General features: G+C 34.3%; 1 protein-coding gene across 1 annotated transcript in view; it reads right to left on the minus strand.

The window, feature by feature from the left end:
* Window positions 1-342: 342 nt before the first annotated feature.
* The window catches only part of LOC114657626 (calpain-1 catalytic subunit-like), a 115336-nt gene continuing 101276 nt past the window's right edge, over window positions 343-14402 (minus strand). Inside the window, exons 16-22 of the mRNA XM_051930899.1 lie at window positions 13898-13955; window positions 9703-9767; window positions 4640-4708; window positions 3390-3468; window positions 3160-3276; window positions 2835-2893; window positions 343-1036 (exon numbers count right to left, since the gene is read on the minus strand). Of these exons, the coding sequence (XP_051786859.1) occupies window positions 1010-1036; window positions 2835-2893; window positions 3160-3276; window positions 3390-3468; window positions 4640-4708; window positions 9703-9767; window positions 13898-13955 (474 nt within the window). The 3' untranslated portion in view covers window positions 343-1009. The remainder of the gene's footprint in view (window positions 1037-2834; window positions 2894-3159; window positions 3277-3389; window positions 3469-4639; window positions 4709-9702; window positions 9768-13897; window positions 13956-14402) is intronic.

The raw sequence follows: 14402 nt of genomic DNA on the forward strand, positions 1-14402 counted from the left end.
GCTGAACACATTTTGTATAATTCTGATTTAAGAGATTCAACCAAATAAAAATGGGTTATCAGACTGGCAACTATATTAACAAGTAATTTCATTTAGAATATCAAACTAAAATTAAATATGGCAAAATGTGCCAATGTTTCACATCATTTTTGGTACAAAAATTAGTCATTTTAAAGTTTTTTTTTAATGAAGTGAAAGTTTTATGAGTAACTGACCCAGTAAATTTCAAATTATTTAACTTGTATCTTCTATGAACAGTCATAATCATAATTCTGCCCAGCACTATGACACAAAACACTGAATGTTGCACAACCATACTGTATGAACGAAATCTAACAAAGGTTCAATGGCTGACCACTTTATTTTTTCCAACAAAAATGATGAGCAAAGTTTATAGTATTTAAAGATATAAACCAGAAAACTAATATTTTGCTGGCATTAATTAATAAAAAATAAAAAAACAAATAATAAAAAACACACCCGCAATTTGATTAAGCTCTGATACCAAAATTCACAGATATTGTACTGTATGCTCATCCACATTCTCTGGTGCACATTCCACTTGGTAATTTAAAGCACTATTTCATCTTTATCCCTGACTGAGGTGCAGTGTTCTGTTCCTGAGCATTGTAAAGTCAGGCCAAGTGTTCATATTTACTGTAATTTGCCGTGTGAAAAGAAAACAGCACAGGGTGGTTTGAAATCTGACACTGTGTCAGAGAACTGCCTCATAAGCACCAAAACTGTACATTATGCAAGACAAAATCTCTGATAATGAGATGCATATTGTGGTATTCCAAGCAGATAAAAATGGTTACAGTCCTTTTCACATGCTACAATTATAGGTTGCATTAATCTGGAAGTTACAGAGGATATTTGATTTAAAGAAAGAAGTGGATTCTTGAGTCCCATCACCGATAAAAGGCACTTGGTAAAGGTCAGAATGTTGACGATCAGAAGGTATACATGCGCTTTGATACAACAGCTTTGGAACAAAATCCTGTGCTCACTAGGTAAACATTGTAAATGAGATCCACTGAAAGAAAAAAAAATAAAATCAATTCACAAGCAACTATAGAAAAGAGAAATGAAGTTTGAGAAAGCAAATGATTTATTATAATAAGAGTACCAATCACAATTTATATAATAAAATAATTGGCATTATAATTATTAGCCTTGTAAAGGTGTCCCCTATTTACAATATATGACTTTTATTTTATTGTGGATGCAGTAAAAGTTCTATTCAATACATTCTTTCTCTTTATAAAGTAATGCATAACACGAGTTAATAAAGCACATAACATTGTCTGAAATGCTGCATCTTTATGTGTGCAGTATAATACACTGCTTTACAATTCCAAATTACTAATAAGCAATGTATAGGAGATTCAAAGTTTCATGAAGGCAGTGGAACTCATTTCCTTCTCAAATAAGGAAGAGAGTAATGGAATTGGACAGTTGCTTTTAACCATAATCTTATTCATAAAGATGCAAGGACATAAATGCAAGGACATAAGGTACCAACTTTTCCAACAACCCCCCCCCCCCAAAAAAAAAGAATCCAGCACCACCTAGTGTAATGAAAGGCCTTATAAGTTAATTTTATAAATTCCTCTGAATGTATTCATCCTTAGAAATTTATTCTGGATGAGACAACGCTTATCATTTTCCTTTCATCAAGGAAGGCTCAGGCAGAATTTTAACAGAGCAATTATTTTTCTTCTGTGGGGGGAGTTCAGACAATTTTTGTTTTATCAAAACAGTGTGTCCTGGCAAGGAGAGTTGTGAAAGCTGCACCAGACATGCACAGGTGTATGTACACCACGTCACTGGGCTCCATCATCCAAACCCATAGTTTCTCTTATCAGTGCTATGTGGATGATACACAGCTATACCTGCTGCTCCCTCCAGAGGACACTACAGTATCAGCTAGTGTCTCTGCATGTCTTACTGATCTCTCAACATGGATGAGCTACCACCATCTACAGCTCAACCCTGCAGAAACCAAGCTTCTTGTGATCCCAGCCAGCCAGTCTGTTCAAATCTCCATCTCTCTACAGCTTGGCTCGCTGTCGCTAACACCTGCCAACTCAGTATGCAACCTTGGGGTGGTGACTGATTAGCAGCTACCTTCTTCTGACCACATTTCTACTGTTTGTTGTTCAGGCAGATTCATGCTGCAGAACATCAGACCTTATGTGACAGAGTATGCAGCAGCATGTCTGGTCCAGGCTTTGGTCTTGTCGCATCTGAACTACTGCAACTCACATGGTCCAGAATGCATCAGCCCATCTTGTATTTAACGTTCCAAGACAGACATGTCACTCCTCTCTTCAGGTTGCTACATTGGCTTCTTGTAGCAGAACACATTAAGTTCTAATCCCTGCTTGCCTATAGAGTAATCAATGAGTCAGCATCTCAGTATAAGGAGACACTGGTGAAATGCTATACGCCACTTCTGCATGGTATCAATATACTTTTCCTGAGTAGTTCCTAGTTGGTGGAACTAGCTGCCCACCTCCTTCCAAACTGATGATTCCCTCAATGTATTTAAGAAGCAAAAGGGAAAGGGAAGAGCTAAAGGGAAAGAACAAACAGCTACTTTATCTCTAAATACTCAACTCATTTTAGGATCATGCCTTAATAGCCACGAGTATTCCAAAATCAATCAAGTTTCTCTGAATAAACAAAAATGCTAGTTTTTCAAAATGCAGGGATATGCAGGGTATACACACACATACATATAAGTTAAAAATATTATCCCACTAATATAATTTATAAAAGGTTTATTTTATTCAATTCACAAATCAGAAAAGAGACAAAGAAACGCATACCTGAGAAAAGTTGAAAGAAATAAGTCCATCTGCATCTGTGTCCATAGACTTGAAAATGCCTGTTACCAAGAAATCATTAGACAATTTTTAATGTTTTTATGCATAAGATGGCTTACATCTTGAAATAGCAGTAAACAACTTCTTTCCTTTACACGTGCTATATATTTATTATTTGCATAAAACAGTGTGGGATAAAATAACATGTCTAACCCTGCATTCCAGTAACCCCTTCACCATATATACATATTAAGAAAAATGTAATTTAGTTTTTACCAGATAGAGCGTCATTTTAATTTCAACAAATTACAGTCAATTAAGTACTCACTAAACATGGCCTCGAGGCGAACCAAGCAGCAGACAAAATTATCAAAGTCCACAGTCATGTCCTGATCAGCATACCGCATAATTATAAGCTCATGAAGATGCTTGGTCAGCTTGAACCCTGGTTTAAGGGGAGTGGAACAAGGTAAGTTATCTTCTCACCAAAAAAATAAATTATTATCTTAGTTTACTTGAAACAACACAGAAAGATTTACACATAATAGAAACACAAACCAGCGGATTCAAGTGCTAGGCGCATCTCATAGGAGCTCATGGTGCCTGATTTATCCAAGTCAAAGTCACGGAATATTTGCTGAAATATTAAATAAAAGCTATGTTAATTTCAAACAGAGAAATTTGTGGACTGTTTTTATTATTATTGACATTTTTTTTGTGAAGGCCTAATTGTGTTTCCAACTCCTCCCACAAAAAAATCAACCCAACTAAACATTCTGCCCTGCTCCTTATTAATGCCTGCTCCACTTTCCAAAGGCTTTAGTGCTACACACTTTCAACCACAGCACTAAAATTTCTTAACATGTACAGAATATTAAGTGCCACGGTAAAACAATGACATCCTGAAAAGGATTATTGATCTATAAAATTAAGCTAGTTATTTTAGTTGTCTTTAAAGCTCTATCTCTCTTTAATCATAAAGAATATCCCTTGCCATTCCAATATGCAAGCATATTGTGTAAAGTACCGGAAAAAACATATTTATTCAAATGTTTGTTTATTAAGAGGAACAAACATATACAGCACCAAACAGCAGAAGAAAAGGTTTTATCTTGTCCTGGCAACCACTTCTGCACCGCTTTCTTCACATCATCATCTGTCTTGAATCGACAACCACCCAGGTGTTTTTTTTAGCAGTCCATAAAGGTGGAAATCACAAATCTGGCAAATAAGGAGGATGTGACAATACCACCAACTTCAGTTTCTCCAAACAAGCCTTGATGTTCTTAGCATTATTTGGCCTGGCAGGTGTGGTCTTGCAGGAAAAAGGACTCCTTGAGGCAGCAGTCCCCAGCACTTGGATTGAATAGCAGGCTTCACATTGGTCTCCAGCAAGTCACAGTAACCTGCACTAGTGACTGTAGCACCCCTCGGCATGTAGTGTTCCACAATAACTTGGGTGCACGAGTGGTTGTGAGGACAAGACAAAACCTTTTATTCTGCTGGAATCCAGGCACTTCAAAGCAGGTGGCACAAGTGCATTGAGAAGGGTGGAGACTACATTGAGAAATGACAATATCAGTTTTGTTAAGGTTCATTCCATTTTCTAATAAATCCCATGTTCTAACTTTAGCTTGACTCCCCCTCGTAGTTAGAACAAGACTGTTTTGAACTAAATATGAAAAATAACAAATATTGGTGAAACATGGTTACTGAAGTAATGCACCATAAACAGTCATTTTAAGAGTACATTTGGCCTAAGAAATTATAATGTACAGTATTTCTGAAGGAAGAAAAGATACACTTACCAGATAACGTTTAATTTTATTCCAAAGAACGTGAAACTCAGCAAGGCCAAGTTTTCCACTGCCATCTTTCTAATGTAGGGCAAGTTAAGATTTCAACACAACATAGTTGTCAATTTTTAAGGAACTTCATTTTGCATTTTGCACCCAGTGCTCCTTAGTCAGTGGTTTAATGTCAAAATTGTAGAGATAATCATGGAACCATTATGGTTAAGAGAATGTGTTCTGTTTCTGTTTCAATGTTACTGTACAAACTTCACTTTGCAAGTGATTATTTGCTGTTGATTTCCAAACAAATATTAAAATGCAAACTAAACAAGATATAGAGACTTATTTTTATTTCAGAACAAATCATTAAAACATTTCCCAGTCTTAATTATTACCCCAAAAACCATTCTGTAAATGTACAAAAAGCATGTCAAGGAAATGCAATATGCTATCAATGCTATCGGCAGTGCATATTATCTGAAAGTGAAAGTCATAAATAGTGAGTGACTAATCCCTGAAAGTAGAATGAAAAATGGGAAACTTAAGAAGGCAAAGAGTTAAGCCAAAAGAAAAAACATTTTTTTTTTACATAAGACTCATTTCTTTTTATGCATTCATTAACGTAACTGCTGCCAGGAAATGTGTATTATGTGCTTACTTCTCTGACCTCCTGCTGATTCCAGTATTTCTTGTTTATATCCATCTATTCATTATAAGAAACCAAACAGGTGTCTTGAGCCAGAGAAATATTAACATGGTAAGCTGTATTAATGGCAGACTTGCAATCATACACTAAAATCCTTACAGATGACTATAATTAGCTTATGATATGAATTTATTATGATGCATTATTTATGTTAATACTGCATATAAAGAATAATCATATACATTATATTTAACAAATACTCCCATTTATGTTTAGTTTCAAGCAGTAGTAAAACAGCTGACATTTTTTAAGTTTTAAAATCTAATAGAAAAGATATTACAGAAGAAAACTGGATTTTACAGTATTAAGAAAAAATGTTTCTAAAAATGATACATTTTTTCAAGGTAGACTTAATTCCTATCACATGATTATATGGCAGTACATTATGTACATTATAACAGTACCACTAACACTGCAATAAATGATTCAGCACAGCTGATCCTAAAATTAGTTAAACTTTAACAGTGCTCTTCGCTTTTATATTTCCAATGATATGAAAGGTGTCATTTTGATGAAAGAACTGTACCATTTCCACTGTTTTCCATAGAATGAGAAATCTATTGAGTATGCTTTTCACGATAATTAATAAAAGATTATACGGCAAAATATTATATACATTATAACAGTACCATCTACACTGTAATAAATGATTCAGTGCAGCAGATCCTGAAATTGGTTAAATTTTAATGGTGCTCTTTGCTTTTATATTTCAAATAATATGAAAGGTGTCATTCTGTTGAAAGAACTGTGTCACTTCCACTGATTCCTTTAGAATGAGAACTCTATTGAGTATGCTTTTCACAATAATTAATAAAAGACATTTACTGTATAATATAAAAAAGTCAACCAGATTAAATGAATGTCTTACAGAAATGCTCATTAGAGAAAAATTTGGAAATGAGCTGTAGAATAAGACCACTGTCATAATTCAGTAATTTCCACATAATACATCAAATTTAATTGACTGTAATGACAACTTTCATAGAAGCAGAACAGAAACTGGGGTGATCAAAGAAATAATGGAAAGAGAGTTAGAAAGTTATTATACTTAATGAGCAAATGAGGTTTTGTACCAGAAAAATCAGCAAAAGTATTTTAACATCGCACAGATATGTTTTTATTAAATACATTAGTAAATAATGTTACCCATAGATTAACTTACTGAAATTGCTGTTACCACAACAGCATGAAAACTCCAACAGAATTCTGTAATTACTGTGGTGCATAACACTCTAGCCTGGTTAAGATCAAGAATGGTATTCCAATGCAGTAACATTTATGTCTGTATTGTCAACACAACCATAATAGTTTTGTCTAGTACCTGACCTGAGTACCTGAGCAAAGGTTGTATACTGTCATAAAGCCTGCTCTGTCACAAGCATTGAATTGACTACTTTAAAACTGTGTTTAATAACATGTGATGTGAAGATAAATGGCCTTCATAAAAATAAAACTAATTCTTACATTTGCATAAGGCAAATTTATGAAAAAATATTTTAATGTTTTCTTAATCTACATATATACAGTAAACATGTTACTTATAACACGAAAATAAATAAATGCACTAAAAGGTTAAGTTTTAGAAATACTGCATGTTTTAAATGTGATGAAATAAAAAAGATACGACTAAGGAAACTTTCAGCTTAATTGGAACCCACACTTTTTACTGAAGAAGTTTTTTCAAAGATCATTAATCTAAAAAAACCCAACACTGAAGTCGAATGAACAACATCTACAATCTTCAAAAGGTTATTCTTAAAAGCTAAAATTGTTTATTAAACAAAATAGCAAAAACATTCAACAGGCATTTAATGATTTTACCAATTTCGGGGACTGTTTCAAGTATATCATATTTTCAACAAGTTTTTTTTAAATCTTGTCAAGGCTTTGGTTTTTAGAGTGGAATGAAAGAAAGCAACTTTGTACTTGGCAGTTAAAAGCTCTGATCGTGATTTTAAGTAAAACATTCACTTTAACAGCATGATTAACCTGCAGTTTCCTGTAAAAAAACCGCTCTAAAGGCATATTCTATTACTACTGTATTACTATATTCTGTGCAAATGTAAATTACCTTTTAGTTTGTCAGTGTGTACTATTTAATAGCAAATAACAAATAAGATAATGCATCAGATTATAGTTCCTGGATTGAGGATGAATATATTTTCAAAATGAACTAACTTTATGCAGGTCATCCTATTCAGATGGCAGTTCCCATTAGTCTGTTAAGGATTATGGTATGGTCCCAATTTACATCTTTTCTCAGTTTATACCCAAGGCACACATTACACTTGAAAATGATTTTTTTTCTGTTCTAAATAAAAATTCCATCAATCCATCCGTCTTCCAAACCAGCTATATCCTGACAATGACAATGGTCACGGTGACGTTGGAGCCTATCTTAGCAAGTGAAGGAACAATTCTGGATAGGTAATGAAAGTTCCATAATAGTTTATTTTTAGGGTGATATCCTGGCCTAGTGGTTTTATGCTTCTGCTTTACAGCACTAGGAACCTGGGGTTAAATCGAGGCTTAAACATTCTTGATTGTGGTATCAAAAGCATACAAAATTATGGAGTCCCTGAGGGGACATGGTGGAAATTATTTTTTGGGAAACTGTCTCATGCTCACCATTTACTATCTCGTGTGCACCACATACAATAGCCTGCATACCAGATACTTTAAGATCGCACCAGCTAATACTGTGTGTGTGCTGCATACATTCAGATGAGCACCAAAAACCATCACGTGCAACTGTATATCATTTTCTGTGAACAGGACATATCGCTTAACAGTTTGATGTTACACACACAGTTACACAACAAAGAACTGGATATTTTCAAGTTTATAAAAGTAGGCTATACACTCAAGCCCAGATCATTGGATCCGCGAAGTAGCAGCGCTAAGCACTGCACTACTGTGCAATAAAATGAAATGACATTAGTTAGCTAATTACTTACAGCAACTTACTAACTGACAGCCAGCTTCCTACTGCATGAGAACATTTTTTTCTTTTCATTTGCCTTTGGGGACTCCGTACTTTTTGCAATGGAGATGCTGTTAGTTTTGGCAAATGTTAAATTTACAACACCATTCAGTTTTATATTTTTCCTACACATTTTTTATTTAGTCAGAAAGGTGGTGCAGTGGTAGTGCTGATGCCTTGCAGTTAGGGGTTCACATCTCGGGTTGTTCCCGCATGGAGTTTGCATATTGTCCCCCCGTGTCTGTGTGGGTTTCGTCACACAGTCCAAAGACATGCAGGTTAGGTGGAATGTCATCTCTAAATTGACCCTGCTTTGATGTGGTATGTGTGTGCTTACCCTGTGATGGCCTGGTGTCCTGCCCAGGGTTGTTCCTGCCTTCAACCCTATGCTTGTTGGGTTACACTCCAGCCCACCACCACGTTCCCTCTCAGGATTATGCGGGTTAGAAAATGACAGAACAATTATGTATTTGCTTGTATGGTCTCCTCTTTACTCAGTATGAGAACTAGTGTTGGCATTTCTTTGAAAAGCAGTGCAGTGGCTAGCATTTCTACCTCATAACTACAAAGTTCCCATTATAGTTCAAGTTGATAATATTCTTTTCTTGTCCAAAAATAGTTTATTCATATACAGTACTCCAGTTGCTTTTTACACATAACACAAGTATATTTAGATAAAGTTGTTTGGCACCTCAAAATTTGCCTGAACCAGTAAATAGTGGATACAAATAAAAAAGACGTGGACTGCAAAGACACTTGCATGGAAAAAGTGGGTTGTGACATAAAAATGATTGAGAAACACTAAAGTACAATAAGCAAGTGTTTATACTTACATAAAAATACAATGATTAAAAGAAGTTGCTACTGAATTTCAACTGTAGTTAGGCAATGGACAGATATCTGGAATTAATCAGTTCAGAAAGGCCCTAGGATCTCTGTCATTCTAAATGTTCATTAATGATTTTAATCTGAGCAAATTAGTTGAAAGAATGGTCCAGATTCCAGTCTTCATTAATGAATACTGGCACAAACAATACAAATCATTAAAAAATATGCTTAATTCTACATATGGTTATGGGTCAGCTAAGAGAAACAAAATAACAAAGAAAGTTTAATTGGATCGAAAGGCTTTCCAAGACTAATAAACAGTACTCAAATACATCCACAAATATGTTCAATTTGCCAACAAGAATCATTCTGGCTTCTTGTATTTAGACAGAGAAAACCCCAAAAAATGTAAAACAATATATAAACTTCAAGTAAGATGTTACTTCTTTCACTCAGATCTTACATCTAAATGTAACCTGTGAGGGACCATTTCATTTTCATATCTGAATACACTGAAAGTTTGCTGTTAGGGCTGAATAATGAAGCAAAAGATAAGGATACATCCATAAGGTTCACCATGCTACGACATGATTCCTTACTAAAACCATCTGTCTTCAAATCTTTGTCTGAAAGTTAAAGAGATAATGAGAAAGAATTAAATAACATAATAAGTTAAAAATAAATCAAACCTTCTGTACCTCTGTAGCTCAGAAATTACAATACCAAAATAATACATACAGCATTTATACAAAAACAGTCTATGAAAGACAATGCTCAATTTCCAGGAACTCCATAAATTTCATAACAACATAGAAAACAGTGGTAAAGATAGTGGGTTCTGGAAGTAGATGCATAATCCTCTGTAAATGGCAAGCTTAACTTCTTTTTGTCGGAAGTATCTGAAAGGGTAGCAGGATGGAGTTGATCTGAGTGTGGGTGGAGGAGCTCAGAAAAAGCTGATAGCAAACACATTTCTTAAAATGCCACTCTGCCACTGAAGTGAAATGTTTATTAAAATTATGCAATGAAATGATTAAGGGATTGTAGTCAGTGAGCTAACTACAGTGGAAAATGAAAAAAGAATATATTTAGCTGTGTTTAAATATACAACATCTTTAGGACTATTTTGAATAATTAATGGTATTAATTATATGCTATAATAGCATCCTTTATATTCCAAAAGTAGTAGTAGTATTGTCATGTGTACATAATAAAGTGAAATTCTTACTTGCATGTCCAGCCAACATCCAGCATGCATTTAATGCTTATCAAAAACATGGATATAAAACTACAGGCAGAGAAGAAAAATAACTAGTTCAGTGTGTAACTGTGATCTCTGAGCTTGATCTCTTTTAAAACAAGAGTATTTGAGTTGCATGCAAAGTATATATAACTACATTTTAGAAATACTGTATAGATTAGCAAATAAATATATATTTATTACAAATATATATTGTAACTTGCTAACTGAACCAGAAGAAACTTTCCAGGCAACTAAAGAAAACAGGTGATTGTAACAGCATTGTAAATGAAGGGATATACATTTTTGCTATGTTCTTTGAAAGTTCTCTTCATCCAAGAAAACCACTAATGTCTAGAGTAAGTGGAAGGTAACTGCAACAATCCACTCATTTACAAAATAACTGTATGCCAATTGTCATTTTTTCTTCTTTTTATTATTGAAAACAAGTCATCTCTTTCTTTCAACTTCTCTTGTACACATAAAAAAAAAAAAAAAAAAAAAAGAAAAGAAAATGATCACACTTAGCGTATGCATTAAATCTTTCCATATTCGTTTTGGATGAAGAAGATATTAGCTTTTTTGGCCATAGTATTATTTCATAAAATGTATGTATTTTTATGGGAACATATTTAAGTTTCATAAAAATATATATTTGAATCGCTTATTGCGTAATTATATATCACCATAAAGGCTATTTTTCAAAATATGATTGCGTTATCCATCCATCCATTATCCAACCTGTTATATCCTAACTACAGGGTCACGGGGGTCTGCTGGAGCCAATCCCAGCCAACACAGGGTGCAAGGCAGGAAACAAACCCCGGGCAGGGTGCCAACCCACCACAGGGTGCACACACACACAAGCACACCCCCACACACCAAGCACAGACTGGGACAATTTAGAATTGCCAATGCACCTAACCTGCATGTCTTTGGACTGTGGGAGAAAACCGGAGTACCTGGAGGAAACCCATGCAGACACGGGGAGAACATGCAAACTCCGCACAGGGAGTACCAGGGTAGTGAACCCAGGTCTCCTTACTGCGAGGGAGCAGCGCTACCCACTGCGCCACCGTGCCGCCCTGATTGCGTTATGTAAATAAATTAATACATTTTTTTACTTGGAAGATTGCAGCCAGACGAATTGTGCATGCTTACTTCTGTTCATTGTGGGAGACAGGGAAAAAGATTCAGAATACACCTAGCACAGTGTTTCCCAACCTCGGCCCTGTGGCTGCAGGTTTTTGTTCCAACCAGATTCTGTTTTTGATTGGACTCCTGGGCTAATTAAGTGATGTGTTATTTCCCAAGTGCTGTGTTTTAGGAACAATATAGAAATTAGAAAACTAAGTTTGGTACAAAAAAATATATATATACTATATATATATATATAAATAAATAAATGTACCAAGCAGTTATATGGGAATAATGTTTTGGTTTTTTTTAACAATATTTTCATTTTGATTTTCATTCTACTTTTCTAGGTGTTCTAATTGTTTAATTAATCCATTATTTACTAATTAGTGGGTCTGATGCTAAAGTACTTGCAGCCTTTGATTATTCAGTGTTGTTTGCCAGCGTGTCTGCTCTGCTCATTTTTAATTGTCACTAATAAGATACAATGAAGGGGAAAAACTGCACTGAGAAATGGCAAAATATAACGAAATCAACAAGAGAGTTAAGCATTTAAATCTATAGCAAAAGTAGAAAAATTTCTAAATGTCTTATAAATGTAAAAATCATGCTGATGTACTATTCTGAATGTTGAATAAAAGAAAAATAATACCAGCTAATTAAATAAGATCAGTGCTATCAGGTGTTGTCACTGATTAGGAATCTGGTTGGAACAAAAACCTGCAGCCACAGGACCGAGGTTGGGAAACACTGACCTAGCAGTAGAAGGCATGAGCTTGAGTGAGTGATGCACTTGTAAAAATATTCTCCACATCTCTTAACAGAATTCAATTAGTTGACTTAACACTACAGTACTTCTATAAGCAAAATAAATTAAAATTCCTTATATAAATATACTTTCAAGCTTTCACAAATTGATAGGTAGAGAAAATAATTATAACTTAGCATTAGTGAAAGTCAAATATAATACTACATATATAAGAAAATATTTTACATTTGCATTAAATGACATTTAGTATAGTTTTAGTTTGTATACACAACTATAAAAATAAAATGATGCATTAACTGATTGCCAGTTCAAATGTGGCAAACAGTGGCAAAATAGTTAGTCCTTCTGCCCTATGGTTTCAAAATCCTGAAAAAAATAAATCTTATTGAAATTACATCTATTCATATGTAATTATATACATAGATTACATATAGATTTCTGACTCTGGATTTCCTGAGTGTTAATACTATATTCATGCTGATTCTCTTTCTCTCTGCTGTCAAATGACAAATGTAAAACTGTGGGCAATACCAATGACTGTATATGAATGAAATCACGTCATACATATAGGAAACAATGCAACAATTTTGCAAAATATTTCAATATAATTAAAAAACTGCATTATTATGTAATAAAATTATACAGAGAAAGTTTAAAAAAAATCATCTTATTTTCTTCCTTTATTTTTTTAATATTCACTGTTTTATATATATATATATATATATATATACTGTATATCTATGAAATTGTGGTATACATTCATAATTAAGCACATGTATATGATTTGTCTTCTAGAGCAGATATTAAACAGTAAGCAGAATCTAAAACTGAAAAGCAACACACACTGCGAATCTTTCACTAGGTACACTCACTCATACTACGCCAAGTTAGTGGTACCAATTACAGTCGGTATCTCCCTGTTCAAGTTTGCTCCAGGGAAGGCACCAACTCATGTGTTCCTGCAATTGATAAGCAGGTTAGAAAATTAGTGGGAAGTTTCACTGTACCATGCACTTCTCTAGGATGCGGGAGAAAAACAGAGTACCTAAAGTAAAAAAAGCCCCATGGAAACATGTGGAGAAGGTATAAACTTCACTCAGTCAGTGATAGGAAACTAGGCTTTCATTGGAAACAATTCACCATTAAGCAGTTGTTTTTGGAGTTGCAAAAATAAATAACAGTGATGGGGGTGGGTGGGCCATGTGGCAGTGAGTCAAGACACAACAAGGAGAAATTAAATTGCTGTAGAAATACATTACCATCTTAATATTTGTCCTGTACATTAACATTATGCATTTCGAGACCTACCCATGGATATAATTATATCACCTTTTGATGAAATATCAGGAAAACTTTAACCTGGTCTTGTCTTTTGCTCATTTTTACACTCGTAATAAAGACTGTTTATTTATCAAGACACAAGGTTTCATAGCATATTCCTTTATGCTGCTAGTAATTTTCTACACTTTACGAACAGTGAAAAAGCCATCTGCAAAAATATAGTTATTAAAATAAAAGGTTTGGCTAGGGTTTTGAAGCAGCCTCATATTTTAAATTACTAGTTGTAAAGTTATGAAGTGAAAGATGATCATAAAACCTGTTGAACTCACGTTTGCTAATAATCCTGTTCATAATGGTCTGTAGTTCTGTAACACTAATCTCCATGTCCTACAAAAGCCAAATACAAAAAAGAAAAACAAGTATGTTTATTTGAATAACACTAAAGTACAATTAGGGTAAAACCATAAATAATTCTTATTCCTCTTTATCTTTTCCAACTTCTATGTGAGGTCAATGTGCTTGATCAACATTTTCCATATAGTTTGGTCCTGTATTGTCTTGCTAGTTAGGTCCTTTACCTTCAGCTCTTCTTTTACTTTATCTATTCACCTTCACTTTGGCCTCCCTCACTTTTTCTTCCCTGCACTTCCGTTACCATCACTCTTTAGCCTACATATTCATTGTCTCTGTACATCACATGTCCATGCCACTTCAACCCACTTTCCTGTTCTTACATAGATATCTTTCCCATTGCTGTTGTACCTATGATCCTCTTATTTCTTCTTCTGTATTTTTTTGTAACTCCACACATCCATCTCATTCATTTCTGCCACA

The sequence above is a fragment of the Erpetoichthys calabaricus genome, chromosome 1 (genome assembly GCF_900747795.2).
Source record: "Erpetoichthys calabaricus chromosome 1, fErpCal1.3, whole genome shotgun sequence".
In the NCBI taxonomy this organism is placed as follows: Eukaryota; Metazoa; Chordata; class Cladistia; order Polypteriformes; family Polypteridae; genus Erpetoichthys; species Erpetoichthys calabaricus.